Below are 19,125 nucleotides of genomic sequence, written 5' to 3'. Positions count from 1 at the left end.
ATGTTGAAACATAGAAGATTAGGTTGGTAAATTTTGAAGCAACCGTGGGACACACACAACCATGCATGGTAGAAATGAGTTTTTCACCCGGTGGGTCGACATGGCCACTTTGCACACTTGCTGCTGCTGACTCTTGTTGCCGAGGTTATGCTGCCCAGCCAGATATTGGCGATGTGGCGGTTAGCTGCCTCCGTCAGATGGACGCCGTCCCAGTACAAGCGAGCGGATGGATCCGGGCACGTCGTTGCAGCAGCATCGCCGCATGGAACCGTCGAATTTAATCTGTATCGTCCAGCCCCTCCACAGCACACCATAAGCACGTCTTGTTCAAAACCTGTGATAATCCATGCATCAGAGTCAACCACCTTTCCATGAATAATGAAAATTTGTATATGTGCAACTAACATATATAGATTCTTTTCTTTTGGTTGAGTTGGCGACTGACCAAACTTGTGAGGCGACTCCACCATGTCCATGATTGGGCCGAAGAAATCGGCGTAGATGATCCTGGCGTTCCAGTGCTTGGCCTGAAGCTTGGCTAGCTCAGCCTGCAGCAGCGAGTTGTGGTGCAACCCCAGCTCGTTATATGCTTTGAGACAGCCGGTCCTGGAGTCGTATGCTGATGGTGGTGAGGCGTCGGCGAACCTGGTCAGGATGGGCGGCGAGCATCCCGACGGAATCACTCCAGGGACAACAAGGCTCCTCGCGCCATGCATGGTGATGAGCCTCTGCTCACATAAGCAATTGGTTTATCATGGATGCTGCTTCGATCAGTCAGTACATGCATCTACTAAAGTTAGTACAAAGTTGGGTCATCTATTTTGAAACGGAGGGAGTACTTGATAGCCTGATGGAGTACGTAACGAACCTCGATGGCCTTGGAGATGCTCGCGACGACATCAGGAACGAGGGACCTGACCTCCTGTACCGTTCTCTGTTGGAACGACATGTGATAGTCGTTGACTCCGAACTCCCCCACGAAGAAGAGGGATCTGCCGAAGAATTTCTTACACTCTGCATGCGTACAATTTGAATTCTCATCAGCCTCTTACTTGGGTAATGATAGCTAGCTACAAGATAACAACGAACGATGACAGTGAATGTTCAAAGTAACCTCGGGTTGTGCGATATAAGGAAGGCTTCAGGGACTCAAACCACTCCAGCTGCACGCCTAAGCTGGTGTTCAGCGGGAACTTGCTGGTGGCACTGGGGATACCCCTCTCGTGGAAGAAACCAGCATCGACTGCGGTTGCGGCACCAACGGCAAAGTTGGCGCCTCGCCGGAAGCTACCGTTGTGCGCCAGGTTGGGCGGGACATATGGTAGGCCCAAGTTCTCAGCTGCACCCAAAAAGAGCCTATAGTTATAGCTAGGCTGGATTCCACATACGTACGTTTTGTAGTTGCCGGCACTGGCCGTCCCAAGAACAGCTGATGTGAGCACGTTTTTTTTTTTTTTTTTTAGAAAAGGAGGATGACCCCCGGCCTCTGCATCTGGGAGATGCATACGGCCACTTTATTGATTATTCTCGAGGACCTTACAAAGTATTACAACAATGTGTCTGAGTCCACCATCTTGGCAACATATGCCCCTACTCCTATCCAAAATGATGAAGGGGTGCTAGCTGAGCCACTACCCAAACCACTCACCTAAGCCTAATATCAAAAGCCGGAAGCCGAAACTCATTCGGAAGCCCCAGCCGAGCCACATACCGGGTCTGGGACACAATCCGATCAGACGCACTCGTGTGTCGTCGCCGCATCTTCCACAGGTCTTCAGATCATATTGAGGCTTCTACCTTGTCTGGCCACTCAGCCATCGACGTCACCATGACGCCAGATAGCAACCTCCTCCTGCGCGAGCCCATCTCCGCGCATCGGGTGCCGAGTCTCCACAGCGCCATGCCATCGATCTCCGCCGCCATCCAATGTGTGAGATGAAACACCGCTCCACCATCCCTCCAGCCAGCACTTGCTCCAAGACGATGCCCCCAGAAGGGAAAGCGATAGAACACCATCATCATCCGATCCGGAAGACCCAGATATGGGGTTTCCCCCTGAGCATCCCGAACCTGATGGCGCGTACTGCCGACGATGCCTCAACCATCGGCATTAGCTCCACCAGACGAGCGTCGCCTACGTCGCCGCAGCCTCCAAGATGAAACTGACCAGAATGCATATGTCGACATCGCACCGCCGCCACTTCCACCGCCGCTTGAGCAGCCCCCGAGCAACGCCTTCAGGAAGGAGCACGCCACCGTGATGTCGTCGTCGCTTGGAACAGGGGGGTATGAGGTTTTCATCTGAGCTCTTGGGAGGGGTGGAAGGAAGGAGGTCCTCTCCGAAGCCTCCAACGAGGGAAGCAACACCCAAAGGCACTGCCATCGGAGTGGCCGCCACGCCGGCCAAGAGATTCCCACGGAACCCTTCCAGCCACCGGATCTGCAAGGCCAGCACCCAAGAACGGTGACCGAAGCGACCAAGGGCCGGATCCGCTGCAGATCGGAGTAGATCGGGGTCGAGGACGAACATCACCATGGCCACCAACATCCAGCGAGGATCCGCCGCCGCAGCCGAAGCCCACCACCTCCCCGCCATCCACATGACCAGGGAAGTGGCCCACCTGTCCACGCCGGCGCCGCCCGCCGCCAAGCTACGCCGCGTGCCACCAGCCATGGCCGCCGCCATGGATCCGAGCTGCAGGCGGGCCGTCAGCCGCGATGCCCCGCGGGAGAGGAGAGCCGCGCCACGGGGGGAAGGCCAACCCCAACAGATCGGCTCTGGGGAAACCCCCCCACGCGCCACCGCGTCGCTCGAAGCGGCCTCGCGCCGTGCACGCGGGCCCCTGCATAGCTGCGTCCAGGGCGTGCCGGACCCCAGATCGGGTCCAGCCCGCGCGCCGCCCACCTCGCGCCTCGTCGCGCCTCCATCTGCCGCTGCCTCGGAGACCAGGACCTGGCGCCCCGCCGCCGCCTTCCTTGGGGCCGGCCCGAGCTTCGCCGGGGGCGTCCTCTGGCGGCGGCAGGACGGCTGGGGGGAAGGGGAAGAGGGTGGCGGCGCAAGGGTTTTTTACCCCCGAGTCGCCAGACGAGGCGACGCGAGGTGTGAGCACGTATCGATGAAGTCGATGATGAGCCGCCCGTCCCCGTTGCGACCAGTGTGGTGGCCGAAAAAGCTGGTGCCATAGGGAGGACGGGTGACGGGGTCGAAGATGGAGTACCATTCGAAGACGACAGGGTTATTGCCCGTGTCAGCGAAGGAGTCACCGAAGCTGAAGATGGATTGGTAGCAAGGGACGCCGGACCGGGAAGAGACCGCCGGCGTAGACCATGAGACAAAGACTAGCAAAGCGACGGACACGAGCTTGTGCATTTTGAGTTCTTCACTGGAAAATGGGAACAACAACAATATATATTGAGGAGGCCGGCCGGGCACGACATAGCGGTATGTTACTCCCAAGTCCCAACTTCCTTCCAACGAACGCCGTTGAAATATGCAAACAAGAAGATAAAATAGTCAAGCTGGTGTAAAAATAAAGACGTCTGTGATGGCTACCAAGTGTTATACTACTTGTCTACCCGGCAGAGTTTGGAGTTAAACTATGAGGGCATCTTGTCCACCAACGATAAGTGGTGCTGGCCCATTTGCTTCCGGGGCCATAGAGTCCTAGTCAACTTAGCGGCACAACGTTCGATGGAATCACGAGGTAGGACCAACTTGTACAGACATTATTGTGCAACCCTCACGGCGTCCTAAGTCTGGTTATAGTGGGAGCAACATAGATACTAGTAACACAGATGCCACATAAGTAAAAATGTTGATGTGGCAAATAGATAATGAGGAGAGAGGTAAATAGAGTAACCTAATATATTACCATCATGTAACGCTTTCCAATGCAAAATGAGTATACAAAACAATAAATAAGCATGTGTATGTGACTACACATATGACACTTTTCACTATAAAGGTAGTAACATAAAGTAGTAAGGTATGCATGCTACTACTCTAAGTTACTCCCCACAAATAGTAACGAATGGCTTCCTATCTATCTCTCTATTAACATACTTTGTTGCTTGTACTAACTATAAAAACAATCCAGTTAAGCATGGCAAGCAACCAATTACATATGGATTTTCCAATCGGTGCAGTTTGGAAATGCGCGTTAAGTCAAGTCCATCGGTAGCTCACGCTACAATATAACATGTCTTTGTCCTTTTTTATAACACAAATTATTTTGGGTACCCCAAATCATAAGTGAAGGTCAGCTCTTGAGTCACGATCTGTAGTACCACGAAATGTTCCTTTTACTTAACAAAAAGAAGTATACATCGGGACTTTTTTTGAACACAGTACGGACGCAAGCGCTCATATAGACGCGCATACACTCACCCTTATGAACGCACACACGCACGCCCTACCCTTATGAGCACCTTCGAGAGACTGAGCTGGCATCCCTGGTGGCTTGGGGATACCACTTTCCCTCTAACCATCCAACCACAGGTTGGTTCGCAGTATACATCAGGACTTGACTAGAAATTTTACGTTCTCATATGCACCAGTAACAAATTCATTAATATTAGAAGATCAAGGATAAAATTTAGAGTATCAAGATAAACTGAAAAAACAAAGCGTCAACCCTCGTTTTTGCAACACCAAGATTTTCTTGCACGTTATATTTACAAGTACAAATCACTTACATAATACATTTCCCAAAACCAAGGTGACCTAATGCATAATCATGGACAATTATTATAGGGTTAAGTAGACGAAGAATGTGCAGCGGCAGGGGCTCATCCTCCTTTTCGAGGAAAAAATACACGAGGTTAGAAATGGGTAATAAATGCACACGTTCACCTTTTGAAACTTCGAATATCATATTTTAGTAGTTCCAATAGGGACGCGAATTTTCAGGACATGCGGCCACGTGATGCCGTAATCGCGAGCGTCCGTGAGAGCTTTTGTGATTGCTACCTAATATAGCCCCACGCGCAATACTGCACATCGTAATTGCTTACTAAATGGGATACGTCCCGTATACCCCTTTGTGAGTCAGTGAGTGGTCCACGACGAATTTATGTTTGTAGGAGAATACAACCTTGTCTGTTACCCGCAGTTCGTTGAGGGGTGGGGGGGTGGGGGGTGGCATAAGTGCTCTTGACGTTGGGTCATAAATGCTTTCCCTGGTTCTTTAGTACTGTACATCTTCGAGCCTCGTCCAAGTTGAAGCTCAGGAGGGGAAAGAGGGGATGGCTTGTGTAGAAACAGAGAAATTCAGGTTAGCCGTCGAATCTTTGCTTCTGTCTGTTGATTCCTCCGTGTTTTTAGAAAAGGAGGATTATCGCATCAGAGTGATGTCGACCTCTAATCAGCTCCCCCCATCTCCACCGCCCTCCATAGCATGTCGACGAATTTGGGGTCAAGTAGCGGATCTGTGTGCTTGGGAGGGGCGTGGGGGATGCCTGTTTATCCCGATTCTGTTGTTTTTGAAAACAAGTCGGGGAGGTTAGGCATGCTACGAGAGGTTACCGAGGACGACCCGAGTGGAAGATTTGCAGATTTATTGGATTCTGTTGAACTTAGGCCAGAATCAGACCTTGTGGACCTAGACGACAAAAAAACTCCTAAGCTGGAGAACAAATATGCGGCCCTTGATGACAAAGTTGGTTGGGTACGAGGTAGTACTGGAGAACAAATACGAGTATGTTCGATGGATCACACAAACACTCCATTTTCTTTCTGGTTTCAGGAACAGGAGGATGGCATCTGATTGGCCGTGTGGTGCGATGGAGGTGGTGTTGAACTACTGTGGGACATGGACGAACACATGCTTGGGAAGCCAGGCAAAGCTGGGAGAGATGGAGAAGGGAAAGAACTTAGAATGGCCAGGTGAAGCAGGGAAGCATAAAAAGACCGAGAGGAGCATCATGCAGCTAGCCGTTGTGACTTAAGTGTGATTAATGCGCGTCTCGTCCCCACCTGGTGCAGCTTGCCGTTGGCACTGCCATGCAATCAATTCCTATCGACGCGCCAGCCGTTTCAATGCATGAGGCTGCAATGTGGGCCACTTGCTGTAGGCGCAGAGGCAAATACGAGTGCCATACCAGCTGGTGTATGCTGACCAGGGGAGATTTTACGGGTACGATGTATTGAAGTCGCACGAATCACGTGGGGTGGAGCGGCGCTGATAACGACCTCGCGTGGCCGCATGTGCACATGCGATTTATCGTTCCAATAGAGGCAAATAAACAACGAAAAACAGAACTAAGCATGTCCATCACACTAAAAAAAGCTTTTGTAACCTATTTGACATGTTCCATAAAATAAATTAAAACAACATAGATTCATGTGCTGAGGGGCAGGTGGTGCCTGATTCTGCAACATATGGAAAATTGCAAGTCAATTGAGGCAATAGGTATTCTTTTGCATCATTTACGAAGCTACAATTATGTGATTTTTAATGATAATGTGTAAGAAAATCTTCTTTGAAGAAAATCCATTATGCAGTGTGGTTGAGGAGTACTATATGCTATGCACTTACACTGGACCTGCAATTTTGCTCCAGGCCGCTGGAACTCCATGTTGCGTGAGAAGCATAGATATACATATACTTCTATGATGAGTGCCTTCTATGATGAACTCCATGTTATTCCCATGGACATCTTAAATATGGGTTGTTAGAATATCAGGACCCAAAGAAATGATAAGATTTTGAATCACAGACATTTGGTAATAATCAGGGACAGGAAAAAGCACAAGTATCTGGATCCTCTCCAGAATCGGACTGATTCTCAACTCTGAGTTGCTCTCTGTGCAACCCATTGTAACTTTTGTTACATTGGTTTTTCATTCATTTTGTATACTTTTCTCTGTTTTTTTCATTCCTTGTTTATCTAATAATTTTGCTGCAGTAAAAAATTACAAAATAGGGCCTTGCCTTACAGCAGTGTTTCAAGGTTAAAAAAAATAACCTGCAAGGTGTCTAGTAATCCCACAAAAACGAGAAACGATGCTCGAGGAAGGAGGGGTGAACAAGAAATATTCCTACCAAAAGGAACACTTTCAAATCATAGCAAAATTGGCTCCATGAGTACGAAGTCTGCACGCCCGGTACCTGTGGAAAGATGTCATAGCTTCCATATGTTCATTTTATTGACGATGTATCAGTTTTATTGATTTGAAAGAACAATACAACTGATCAGACACATAACGGGTATGACATACGCATCGTTCATAGGCTTGTACTTCGTCATTTTCGATAAACATGGTATCCTCGTGGCTGCCCACTGACTGAAGTTGCCTCGTCCCTAATTTTTGAGGATACCTTCTTCACTTTCCACCCTTGCTGCTGGGTCTTGTCAGTGAGTTTATCTTGTTCAGCCAGCGGCCTGCAATGTATCTGTTAGCCGCCTCGGTCAGATGGACGCCAGCCCAGTACAGACGAGCAGAGGGATCAACGCATGTTGTTGCAGCTGCATCGCCACATCGAACTGATGCATTGTACATGTACCTTCCAGGTCCTCCACAGCACACAGAAAGTACATCTTGAAAACCTGCAATCATGCATATCCATCAAAGTCAACCACAGCGCTAACTAACATAGGAGTAGATTCCTTCAGGCATATATCATATTTTATGCATGATAGTTGGCTGACCAAACTTGTGAGGCGACACCACCATGTCCATGACAGGGCCGAAATAATCGGCGTAGATGATCCTGACGTTCCGGTGCTTGGCCTGGAGTTTGGACAAGGCAGCCTGCAGCAGCGAGTTGTGGTGCATCCCCAGCTCGTTGTAAGCTTTCAGACAACCAGTTTTGGAGTCGTATGCTGCTGGTGAGGCCTCGGCGAACTTGGTAAGAATCGGCGGTGAGCATCTTGACGGGATCACCCCGGGAACCACAAGGCTTCGCGCGCCATGCTCGGTGATCAGCCTCTGTTGATCACGCGTCACAGTAATCTATTTAGCATGCAAGCTTGGTGCATACATATATGCATACATATGATACATCTATACATGATTGCTTGATGGAATTACCTCGATGGCCATGGAAATGGTTGCCACGATATCTGGAACCAAGGACCTGACTTCCTGTACCGTTTTCTTTTGGAACGAGAAGTGATAGTCGTTGACGCCGAATTCTCCCACGAAGAAGAGGGAACTACCAAAGAATTCCTTGCACTCTGCATGCATCATCATTTGAGTTCTCATGAAGGGTTCACTTGGATAGTGATGCCGGTGTATGAATAAATTACCTCGGTCTGTACGGCACAAGGAGGGCTTCATGGACTCGAACCACTCGAGCTGCACGCCTAAGCTGGTGTTGAGGGGGAACTTGCTGGGCGCACCGGGGATATCCCTCTCGTGGTAGAAACTGGCGTCCAGAGTGGTGGCAGCGGCAACAGCGAAGTTTGCTCCTTGATGGAAGCTGCCGTTGTGAGCTTGGGTGGCGGGCACATATGGCAAGCCCAAGTTCTCAGCTACACCCAACATCGAAAAATTACAACAAACGCATGGAGAAACTAATCTAGCTACTGGCCTATGCTATTAGTTCTACCTACGTACCAATGAAGTCGATGATGAGCCGGCCATCGCAGTCTCGGCCACTGGGGCGACCGAAGAAGGTGCTCCCATAAGGAGGTCGTGTGACCGGGTTGAAGATGGAGAACTGTGGGAAGATGACAGGGCCGTTGCCGGTGTCGGCTAAGGAGTCGCCAAAGCTAAAAATAGACTGGTAATGCGGGGCACCGGAGGGGGAACATATCACTGGCATGGAAAACGAGAGGTGGAGGATGAGGAAAGTTGCACATACGAGCGTACGCATCTTAAACATGGAAAATGGTGCAGAAGCTGTAGGACGTGCCACCGGTTCCGAACAGCCATATATAATCACCCAAGCCAACGCACAGCAATGATTGACTAATGCTCTGAATCTCCGTCTCAAAATACGTGTCTCAACTTATTACTAACTTTAGTATAAAGTTGTACTACCTCCATCCTAGTTTATTGATCTTCATTGTACCTCAATTATTTTGGAACGGAGGGAGTACCTACATTTGAAGTTATTTTATTTCAATATATCGGCCGGCTGATTTTCTCCCTGACGCACGACATGTGTCAGGTGGGGCCCGCCCACTGCTCTACTCCCCAGCTTTCTCTCCTACATTCCGCTCGTCGTCTTCTTGTCGCTTTCTCTTCCTATCAATCTCTTTCACCACTCTGGGTAGGGGAAGAGACGGTTTGCTCCATGGCTGACCACCCTTGCTTCAAATCAAGAGGACAACTGCGCATCCCTCCCCATGGCAACAACCACCACTGCTGCGAGCCAAAGTACAGCATGCTCCCACCGCCATCACATCGACGCCAGCGATGGCTGCCTGTCAGCCGGTGTTTTGGGGATGGGGCTTCCATGCTGCGAAACAGAGTTCGAGGAGGCGCTGCGTGTGCTCTGTGGAAGGCTCTATCAGCGGTGATGCAAGGTATGTGTTTCTCTACCATGTAGAGGGCGGCATCCGGTGTTGTTACCCCATGGATCTCGCCAGCGGGGAATGCTCCAATGCGACGCATTTGGTCCGCTGCATCATGGATCATGACAGACAGTGGAGATGCAATACAACACACATGCTATGACTCGCATACCTCGTTGGCAGCGGAAGCTGCAATCAGCGGCGGAGCTACGTTAGGGCCAAACAAGGTCGTGGCCCGCCCAACTTTTCCAGAAAATATTTATACCTAAGCCTACTGCTCAGGCCACAGACATAAAAGACTAGTCAGCATGCAGCAATTCAAGTTTAGCGCCATGTTTAGCAACCTGGGCCGCCCAGCTTTTTGCTGGTAGCTCCGCCACTGGCTGCAATGCAACATGCCTGGTGTTGTGCACCGACGGGCGAAGCTGCAAGGCAACGTGTGTGGTGTCACATCCCGTGGGTCTCACCGGCAGCTAAGCTGCAACGTTGTGATGCATCGCTCATCGGTGTTGCAGGCGATGCGATGTGGCACTTGTCGGCGGCCATCGGTTCTACGATGGCTGTCAGCGCTGCGACGCGACGCTTGTCGGCAATTGCTAGAGTGACAATGCTGCACTTGTTGTTGTTGCAGCACTGCCGCATCACGCGTGTGGCTGCAGAGACGAACCAACGATGTGGTGCAATGCTCGCCGACGGCTGTCAGCGCTACGGTGCGACGCTCATTTTGACAACTGCCAGTGCTGCGACACAATGCTCGTGGGTGTTGTCGGTGTTGCTATGCAACATGTTGTCGCTGTAGAGAGGCACCCGTGATGCGAGGCAGTGCTCGTCGACGGCTACGCGTGCTGCGGGAGTGGCATAATGTTGCAAAGTATCAATGATGGGGATGGCCTATTTGTCAATTAGCATCCATGGAGACACTGACGATGAGGACATTAGCCAGCGTTACGCTATGGCTTTTTGCAACATTGGCATTGCTACGTGGCGAAAGAAATTGCATAACATCTTCTGTCCTACCCTCTCGTGGCAGCGGGGTCCATAAGGAAACTAACGGATATTAAGACCTCCTTTTAATAGAGAACCGGAACAAAGCATTAGCACTTAATGAATACATGAACTCCTCAAACTACGATAATCACCGGAAAGAATCCCAATTATTGTCACCTTGGGGTATGCGGACCATAACACGTAATAGATGCATATAAATTGCAAGATAGGATCAAGAACACACATATATTCATGAAAACATAATAGGTTCAGATCTGAAATCATGACACTCGGGCCCTAGTAACAAGCATTAAGCATAACAAAGTCATAGCAACATCAATCTCAGAACATAGTGGATACTAGGGATCAGGTCCTAACAAAACTAACTCGATTACATGATAAATCTCATCCAACCCATTGCCGTCTAGCAAGCCTACGAAGGAATTACTCACTCCCGGCGGCGAGCATCATGAAATTGGTGATGAAGATGGGTTGGTGATGACGACGGCGATGGATTCCACCTTCCGGAGCCCCGAACGGACTCCAGATTAGCCCTTCTGATGAAGAACAGGAGGTGGTGGCGGCTCCGTATCGTAAAAGGTGATGCTTCCTCCTCTCTAATTTTTTTCTTGGCGAATAGTTATATATGTAGTTGGAGTTAGGGTTGCCGGTGGTCCAGGGGCCCACAAGCTCGCAGGGCGTGCCCCCCGAGTTTGTGGCTCCTGGGTGGCCCCCCTCTGGTATATATCTTTCCGCCAGTATTTTTTATATATCCCATAAAAAATCTCCGTAAATTTTCAAGTCAATTCGAGAATTTTGGTTTCTGCACAAAAACAACACCATGGCAATTCTGCCACAAGAATTTACTTTGATCCATGCTCCACAGAAGCGGAAGCTACTCTTCTGCTTCCGTTGTAGCATATCTGTTCAAGGCTCATAATAGTCTGATGATATTGGTCAGAATACATGTATGCAAATTTTTCAGACAAATGAACTAATATTTTGGAATTTTAATACTTAAAATTAAAAAAAGATAAAAGAAGATATAGTGCAGAATAAATGTAGGTGAATTTATTAAGTGGAATTTTTTAATTTGAATAATTTTAAATTTGAAAATCTAGATAAAAGAAAATTAAGTTCAGCTGATTTGACAAAAAGAAATTTAAAATTTAAATAATTTAATATTTGAAAAATAAATTGATTGCCCAAACAGAATGATCCCACTCTCCCCGTGATAATGTGCATATGTCATGGCGATTTTCTATTCCCCGCGTTGTTTTCTTAAATATAACAGGATTAATAGCAACATACACATGAACATTTTTATTCCCCGCATGAACATTTTTATGAAATGTGTGAACAATTTTAAAATGCAACTTACGTTTCTTTAATTACACAAATATTTTTTACAAGGTTTATTTTTTTTAATGTCAAGTACTTTTTTTACAACGTATGAACATTTTTTAAATGTCACAAACAACAAAATTACAAAATATAAGCAGTTTTCTTACATCGATTTATTCATGCGGGTAACACGACATGTTTTTAGTTTTCATTTATTCGTTTGTTGAGCTGAGCGAACATTGTATTAAAGAACATTTCGTTTGTGAGTTTGAAATCAATTTATTCTTGGTCGAGTGGCTTGTGCAGTTATCTTTCAGTGTGGAGGACGTCCGTTCGAGTTTCCCGGCACTATTGTTTTATTCATCTTTCTTGAAAGACAATATGTGCCGACATGTGCGTAATTAAATAAAAATTGAGGGTGTATTTTGCAAAAGAAAGAAAATGAATGGCTCACCTAACTTCTCATCACTCACAACCACTAATGTGCGCCGTATTCATGCTGGCACGCCACATGAGCACAAGATACGACTGAATACGGAAGAAGTGACCGTATCTACATGCATAGGCAAGTTATGTGAACGCAATGATGTATTTTGCAACTTTTAGTATTAAAGTAAACATCATATGCAAGTTCTATGACTGTCACTTATAGTATTACCTTTATGTGTCTATGACTGTCACTTATAGTATTACCTTTATGTGTATGTACGTTCACGGTCAAGTAGCTGCAATTACGCGTGCATCTTTCCATTCATTGACTTCCATTGGCTCATCCTTCTCGTCAAGAATCTCGTCCACGGGAACAATTCCTTCCTCGGTTGCCTAGCTAGGTGGAAGAATCGACGTGCATGTTGGAGATTTCCACCATTCGTCCACAGCTCGACATATGCACGTCCCGTCAATCCATGTCCTGCAATAATCGAATTGGAACGTGACCCTCTTGGGCCCGGCACCTTCGTCGCCGCGTCCAAAGCCATCAGCTCGGGGATGGACGCCGGATGGGACCTACGGCCACTGACTTCCAGTTCGCCGGCTCTTTCTCGCAGATCAATCAACCACGAAGCAATCTGGAAGGCTTGTACCGAGAAAAAAAATGCAGAATTTCCCCCTGGTTGCTGGTCAGACGTCGCATCTTGTTCATATCGAAATTCATTCATCCGGAGAGTGCCTATCATAGGAGTTGCTCTAAACACTCTGAAACTTTCAAATAAAAGTTTAGCCTTTCAAACGTTAACCAGAAAATCTATTTGGATTTAATAAGATATAAATATAAGTCGGCCATCTAAACTAAAAGTATATGTAAATTTATTTTGAACAGATTCAACTAACAAATTTCAGAAGAAAAAGAGTCAGAGTAAGGGTCGCTGCCAGAGTATCTACAATGTTGTGACATCAACATGTTTCTACACATGCCGACATACGATTATTTTTTAACACAGTACAGACACAAGTGGTCATATATACGTGCATACACTCACGCGTATGAACATACACACGCACAACTTACCCCTATGAGCATCTTCGAGAGACTGAGCTGACATATCATGTTGAAATTACGAAGTCATCGTAGGCTCCTCGTAGTCGACGGGAACGTCTCCTCTCACTGAACGTGCATACCAGCATACCAGTGTAGTATCTTTTATTGATGAACCTACAAAATATCCAGGTATGGGGTACACATGGAGAATAAATTCTTGACGCGTAAATTCTTTACGGTAACTGAATGGTCTAAATATAAGGTAGTACACTGGTACGGGGTATAGAAAATCCTCACTCTTTTAAGCTTATTTTATTCTCCATGTGTTACACAATGCCATTTATTGTTCTGCGCATGTTGTATGTTGTAACTTTATATTATCCTCCGCATGCATGCTTTCATATGAGCATTAGTCGCTAGAGAAAATATTAAACAAATTCCATGAAAAAAATGACCTCGTACAAGGGGAGTATAAGAAGAGACATAGTTTCCCGATAATTCATCTGTAAACCCGGGCTCCTTTGCTCATGGATAAATGACATTTGAGGAGCTCGTGACAAAAAAGACAAAATGAGCTTTGGCCAGTGCGTTTTTTCAAAGTTTCTCACATGCCCAAATTTTGTTTTTTGTTGAGTGCAACGCAAGTGTCCAAACACCATAAAATTTGGTACAGGACTCACGCATTCGAGCATCTTGCATGAAAAAAAAACAGATCTTTTGAATTTTTTTGGTACCTTTTGATTTTATCGTTCATTCACAGGAGCAGCTGGACCCAGGAGCCAAATCCCTGCGTCCCATGGTTTGTCCACAATTTTTTGCTTACAAAATGGGGGGATTCCTTTCACTCTCCGTTGACTGATCCACACAATCGAAATTGTTTCCCTAGACCATTACCATTGTTTTGTCTAGTTGCTATGCCTGGACAGCCATTGGCGTGCTGGGTCTAGACTGTAGTCGACCCAAGGTCAAGATCGCAGGCGGCGTGGGAGAATGGATGTCTCTCCAGTCGGCAACAACGGCATGAAGGAAGAATAGTATGACCGCGGCATCTATATAAGCTAAGCCCATGAAGCGCCTCCTCCCGCTCAGGCCATCGGCAATGGTTTTACACCATTCTTCCTCCTCCCGCTCGGGCGTAGCCTGGGTGCTGCAGCTGCTCTGCCTGTGGACGCTGTCGTTCAGAGCACACGGAGGAGGACCTCGCAAGGTAATTAATACTACATGTTGCAGTAGTAACCCGTACTAGTTTAACTGATTAGTTAACTCTGGATCTGGCTAAGCTAATTAACCGCCTGCATGTGTGCGTGTGTGCGTGCGTCTCTAGCTCTACATAGCATACCTAGGTCATGTGAAGCATGGACATCCCGACGATGTGGTGGCCTCGCACCATGATCTGCTCACCACTCTTCTCGGAAGGTATGTTAGTGCGATCTCTACGGCCTTAATTTGTCTACCTTTATAGGTTAAGAAAAACAAATTAAACATTGGTATATTTTAGTAAGGAAGGGTCTTCGGCATCCATGGTGTACAACTACAAGCATGGCTTCTCAGGGTTCGCCGCCATGCTCACCGCAGATCAAGCAAAACAACTTGCAGGTTGGTGGGCAGTCGTTGTCCAATTGACCTGTCAATTTTGCTTGCATAATTTGCATGTGTTGAATGTTGAATAACTATCATGTGATGTGATGTGATGTGTTGTCTGTAGAGTTTCCGGAAGTAATCAGTGTCCAACCGAGTAAAAGGCACACGCCAACCACTACACGGAGCTGGGACTTTCTTGGGCTCAACCACCAGATGATGGGCAGTGATATGCTCCACGGAAGCAACTCTGGAGGAGAGGACGTGATCATCGGGGTGATTGACACCGGTTAGCATTTAAATTGATTAATCAGCACTGCACGCATGACTTCGTAACCCTGTACTTTTTTTTTTCATTATGGAAACATTTCACGTCATGCCATCATATCAATTAATTAGGGATCTGGCCCGAGTCGAGAAGCTTCAGCGACTCAGGGTACGGGCCGGTGCCATCAAGGTGGAAAGGGAAGTGCCAGGTCGGACACGACTGGGGCAGCAAAAACTGCAGCCGCAAGATCGTCGGTGCACGGTTCTATAGCGCGGGAGTTCCTGACCAGTTCCTCGAGACAGACTCGCTCTCACCCCGGGACCACAACGGTCACGGCACACACTGTGCGTCCACTGCGGCGGGTTCGGCCGTGGAGGCGGCCAGCTTCCACGGCCTAGCCAAGGGTGTCGCTCGCGGAGGCGCACCGCGTGCTCGCATCGCGGTGTACAAGTCCTTCTGGGGCCTTGGCTTTGGGAACACAGCGACCGTGCTGGCGGCCATCGACGACGCGATCCATGACGGAGTGGACGTGTTGTCGATGTCCTTTGGTGTCGACGAGAACTCGTTCGGCGTCCTGCACGCAGTCCAGAAGGGGATCACCGTCGTGTATGCGGGGGGTAACGAGGGGCCAAGGCCACAGACGGTCAGGAACGGTGCGCCGTGGGCTATCACCGTTGCGGCAAGCAAGATTGATCGGTCGTTCCCGACGATGATCATGCTGGGAAACAAACAAGAGATAGTGGTACGTTTTTATTCACACGTGACTGAGGGCCGGCCTACTTGACTTAGGGGTCTTATTTATGCTTTCTGGTATCTAGCTCAAGAATAAGAAGCGAACAAAACTTTGTTTCTTCTTGCAGGGACAGTCTCTCTATTACCGAGGGAAGAATTCGTCAATGAGCAGCAGTGGTTTCAAAGGTCTTGTGGTTCCAGTGAGGTAAGTGAATCAAATATATTTGTTTGTTTTCGAACCTTTTTGCGTGGTTATATTTTGTAAGCATTATTATTCTTTCCCCATCGCTATCCTAACAAAAACATGCTTACAATAGGCTATTCGTATTTCGTGGCTTCTTTTAGTACACCATTTTACTGGGCAAGTCCAAATGACAAACTTTTTGCACTCATTATTCTCACCCTGTTGCTATCCCCATTAGCAGTCTTCCCCCATCACTACCCTAACAAAAACACAGTTATAGTTCTTCTTTTAGTACCATTTTCGTTGCCAATTCCAAATCCGATAAGACTTTTCGCACTCAATATTCTCTCCTGTCGCCATCCTATGAAGCAAAACACATTTTTCTTCTTACATCATTTTTGTTGTCAATTCCAATTCAATCTTTTACCTCTGCATCAATTGATGCTCACAGCCATAGCAATTCGATCTAAACAAGACTATACTTGACTTAATTTTACCTTCCGTATCTTAGTTGTGACATGGATATTCTCAATGGCACGGACGTGAAAGGGAAGATCCTGTTCTGCACCATGCAGCCAAGCGATCAAGATGTGTTCCAGCAGGCGGCACAGTACGTTCAAGATGGCCGGGGTTCTGGCGTCATCTTCGCCCAGTATACCACGGACCTAAGCTTCACAGCACTAGATGTCTGCCAGGGCATAGCCTGCGTTCTCGTGGACCTTGACATCGGAAAGAAAATCGCCAGCTACATGGACGACGCAAGGTATGCACAAAAAGTTTCATTTTTGTGCAATGAGAGTTTGAGTTTAGCCATGGTAACATGCAAGCGCTATTCTGATCGTCGGGGAGAACTTTCTTGTTTTGTTTTGTTTTGTGAGTAGCTCTCCCATGGCGAAGATCGAACCGGCGCGCACCGTCACGGCGAAAGAGATGCTGGCACCAAAAGTGGCGATGTTCTCCTCAAGGGGTCCGTCGCCTGATTACCCCGCCATTATCAAGGTACGTGCCAGCCGCTAAGCTAAAATGTACTGTACTTAACATGCTCCGTGGCAACACAGGTCGTCTCAGTGCCTTGATACATCTTTTAACAGCCTGACATAGCGGCACCTGGAGTCAACATCTTGGCGGCAAAGGAAAATTCGTACGCAATTTTGTCCGGGACGTCGATGGCTGCCCCACATGTAGCAGGCGTTGTTGCCCTGCTGAAAGCTCTTCACCCAAACTGGTCCTCTGCTGCAATCAAATCAGCCATCATCACTACCGGTAATAATTAAGCACGCAGTTAGCACATGCCCACCAATAACTCCATACGCCATAATTTCATCTGTTTTTGTTGATTTTGCATGGTGGTGAAGCCCATATAACCGACGAGCACGGCATGCCGATACTGGCGGAAGGGCTGCCTCGGAAGATTGCCGACCCGTTCGACTACGGAGGCGGCAACATCAACCCTCGTGGGGCGGCTGATCCGGGCCTGGTTTATGACATTGATCCTCAAGATTACGACAAATACTTCCGCTGCACCATCGTCAAGAGGGCCTCCGTGCACTGCAACACGACGGGAATGCTACCGGCGTACCACCTGAACTTGCCGTCCATCTCGGTTCCCAACCTAAGGAGTCCGGTCACCATGTCAAGGACAGTGACAAACGTTGGGGATGTCGACTCCGTGTACCATGTAGAAATCCAGAGCCCTGTCGGAGTAAGGATGGAGGTTGATCCGCCTGTACTAGTGTTTGATGCGAAGAACAAGGTTCGCACGTTTCAAGTGAAACTATCCCCTGTGTGGAAGCTACAAGGGGATTACACTTTTGGTAGCCTTACATGGGGTAATGATCAGAAGGTGGTCAGGGTTCCAGTTGTGGCCCGGATTACAATTCAGGATTTCTATGCGGATGTTGCATAGTTAATTGGGCCAAACATGCAAAACATAAGATTATATTACATGATTGCATGATTATTCACTTTCACATGCACATGATTATTATTATGTGTCACTGTGTTGATGAGAGATGCTACTAGTGAACTTATGAACCCGGCCGACTCAACTTTCTCGACAAGAAAACCTCTAAACTCTCATTTACTTGCTTATATTTTCGGTTATGCAAAAATACATGACCGCTTCATATACCATCATCTACTCATTACTTATTGCAACGAGCAGAGCTAGTGTTATTAACAATCACACAAGAACTGCAAAGAAAAGTAGGCTCTTGATTTTAATTTAGTGAGGAGGAGAGACTAGGCGATACCTCTACCTCTACGAATTAATGACCTTGATTCTTCACTAAGGGGAGAACTTGCTGCTTCTGCAAAATGACTTACGTATGAGGGTCCAACAACTAGCTGGCCATTATAGGGATTGGAGCAAGTAATAGGCGGTCGTGTAGTTCACGAGCAAAAAAAAATAGCAAAACCATTTCAAACGACCAACGGATGGTGGTGGGAGGGAAGGGAGATGATGATTTTGAACAACCAACGAATGATAACACCACACAACTGCTATTTGCGGCGTGACAGGGCCCACCACCAACACACAGAAGGCCCACATGACAAATGTCACACGCGAGAAAGGACACACTCATGGCCCACCAAAAACACACATAGACATAATATTGTAGCTATTAAGAAACAGTATAACGGATGAAGCTTTATATTCATGACACAATAATTTCAAACACTCACAGTTAGTAGATATGTTGATATAATATTAATTCTGATAGGTATTTCTATAATTTTCTATTAAAATGGATGAGCGTGGCAATACGCGCCTTCATGCACTACTATACTATAGAAAGGCCCACCCCTCATCCACTTTCCGCGCGTCGCCCGATGAGTGGAGCTGGTTGGGCCAGGATCTAGGAAAGGGAAATAAACCTGCACTCTTATATTGTGCTTGTTCATATCAAAGTAGTATTAAATATCTTGTATTATGCAACGAAGGGGATTAATATAAGATAGAAAGTAGATACTTAACACGTTCACATGCCCTAAAATAATGCCCTACCGCCTAGGGTGACGGCTGAGTCTTGAACCCAAGACCTTGTTTCTCATACCGTATTGAGTTGAACTGCGTGCACCAACATCTCATCC

At 47.4% G+C, this 19,125-nt stretch overlaps 3 protein-coding genes across 4 annotated transcripts; 1 reads left to right on the top strand and 2 right to left on the bottom strand.

The window, feature by feature from the left end:
• Positions 1 to 17: 17 nt before the first annotated feature.
• LOC119321979 (GDSL esterase/lipase At5g45910-like) lies at positions 18 to 3,370 on the bottom strand. The gene is made up of 5 exons (XM_037595482.1): positions 3,115 to 3,370; positions 1,115 to 1,339; positions 869 to 1,014; positions 446 to 728; positions 18 to 334 (listed from the first exon to the last, which is right to left on the bottom strand). The coding sequence occupies exons 1-5, from the start codon at positions 3,368 to 3,370 to the stop codon at positions 84 to 86; spliced, it is 1,161 nt and encodes a 386-aa protein (XP_037451379.1). The 3' UTR covers positions 18 to 83.
• Positions 3,371 to 7,135: 3,765 nt separating this feature from the next.
• Positions 7,136 to 8,823, bottom strand: LOC119324671 (GDSL esterase/lipase At5g45910-like). Its single transcript, XM_037598446.1, has 5 exons — positions 8,561 to 8,823; positions 8,251 to 8,475; positions 8,033 to 8,178; positions 7,651 to 7,930; positions 7,136 to 7,548 (listed from the first exon to the last, which is right to left on the bottom strand). The coding sequence occupies exons 1-5, from the start codon at positions 8,817 to 8,819 to the stop codon at positions 7,325 to 7,327; spliced, it is 1,134 nt and encodes a 377-aa protein (XP_037454343.1). The 5' UTR covers positions 8,820 to 8,823; the 3' UTR covers positions 7,136 to 7,324.
• A 5,488-nt stretch (positions 8,824 to 14,311) lies between these two features.
• On the top strand, positions 14,312 to 18,019 carry LOC119325150 (subtilisin-like protease SBT3.8). 2 transcript variants are annotated; one of them, XM_037598900.1, is made up of 10 exons: positions 14,312 to 14,477; positions 14,595 to 14,686; positions 14,769 to 14,866; positions 14,976 to 15,137; positions 15,248 to 15,858; positions 15,977 to 16,053; positions 16,565 to 16,795; positions 16,914 to 17,031; positions 17,124 to 17,295; positions 17,388 to 18,019. In XM_037598900.1, the coding sequence occupies exons 1-10, from the start codon at positions 14,337 to 14,339 to the stop codon at positions 17,936 to 17,938; spliced, it is 2,253 nt and encodes a 750-aa protein (XP_037454797.1). In that variant the 5' UTR covers positions 14,312 to 14,336; the 3' UTR covers positions 17,939 to 18,019. The 2 variants fall into 2 exon arrangements, with proteins under 2 accessions (XP_037454797.1, XP_037454796.1); XM_037598899.1 differs by having other exon boundaries at positions 14,314 to 14,477; positions 16,544 to 16,795.
• Positions 18,020 to 19,125: the final 1,106 nt, after the last annotated feature.

This window comes from Triticum dicoccoides, chromosome 6B (assembly GCF_002162155.2).
Source record: "Triticum dicoccoides isolate Atlit2015 ecotype Zavitan chromosome 6B, WEW_v2.0, whole genome shotgun sequence".
NCBI classification, from domain to species: domain Eukaryota; kingdom Viridiplantae; phylum Streptophyta; class Magnoliopsida; order Poales; family Poaceae; genus Triticum; species Triticum dicoccoides.
Note: the sequence above shows the minus strand (reverse complement) of the source record. Positions and strands in the feature narration are given on the sequence as shown.

Excerpts from the sequence above, each read along its gene's own strand:
- LOC119324671 (XM_037598446.1), bottom strand. The coding sequence starts at position 8,819 with ATGCGTACGCTCGTATGTGCAACTTTCCTCATCCTCCACCTCTCGTTT. Across the intron at positions 8,476-8,560 it reads GCTCATCATCGACTTCATTG|CTGAGAACTTGGGCTTGCCA; the intron begins GTACGTAGGTAG and ends TGTTGGGTGTAG. Across the intron at positions 7,549-7,650 it reads GGTGTCGCCTCACAAGTTTG|GTTTTCAAGATGTACTTTCT; the intron begins GTCAGCCAACTA and ends GCATGATTGCAG.
- LOC119325150 (XM_037598899.1), top strand. The coding sequence starts at position 14,337 with ATGAAGCGCCTCCTCCCGCTCAGGCCATCGGCAATGGTTTTACACCAT. Across the intron at positions 14,687-14,768 it reads CTCACCACTCTTCTCGGAAG|TAAGGAAGGGTCTTCGGCAT; the intron begins GTATGTTAGTGC and ends GGTATATTTTAG. Across the intron at positions 16,796-16,913 it reads AGCTACATGGACGACGCAAG|CTCTCCCATGGCGAAGATCG; the intron begins GTATGCACAAAA and ends TTTTGTGAGTAG.
- LOC119321979 (XM_037595482.1), bottom strand. The coding sequence starts at position 3,370 with ATGCACAAGCTCGTGTCCGTCGCTTTGCTAGTCTTTGTCTCATGGTCT. Across the intron at positions 1,340-3,114 it reads GCTCATCATCGACTTCATCG|CTGAGAACTTGGGCCTACCA; the intron begins ATACGTGCTCAC and ends TTTTGGGTGCAG. Across the intron at positions 335-445 it reads GGAGTCGCCTCACAAGTTTG|GTTTTGAACAAGACGTGCTT; the intron begins GTCAGTCGCCAA and ends GGATTATCACAG.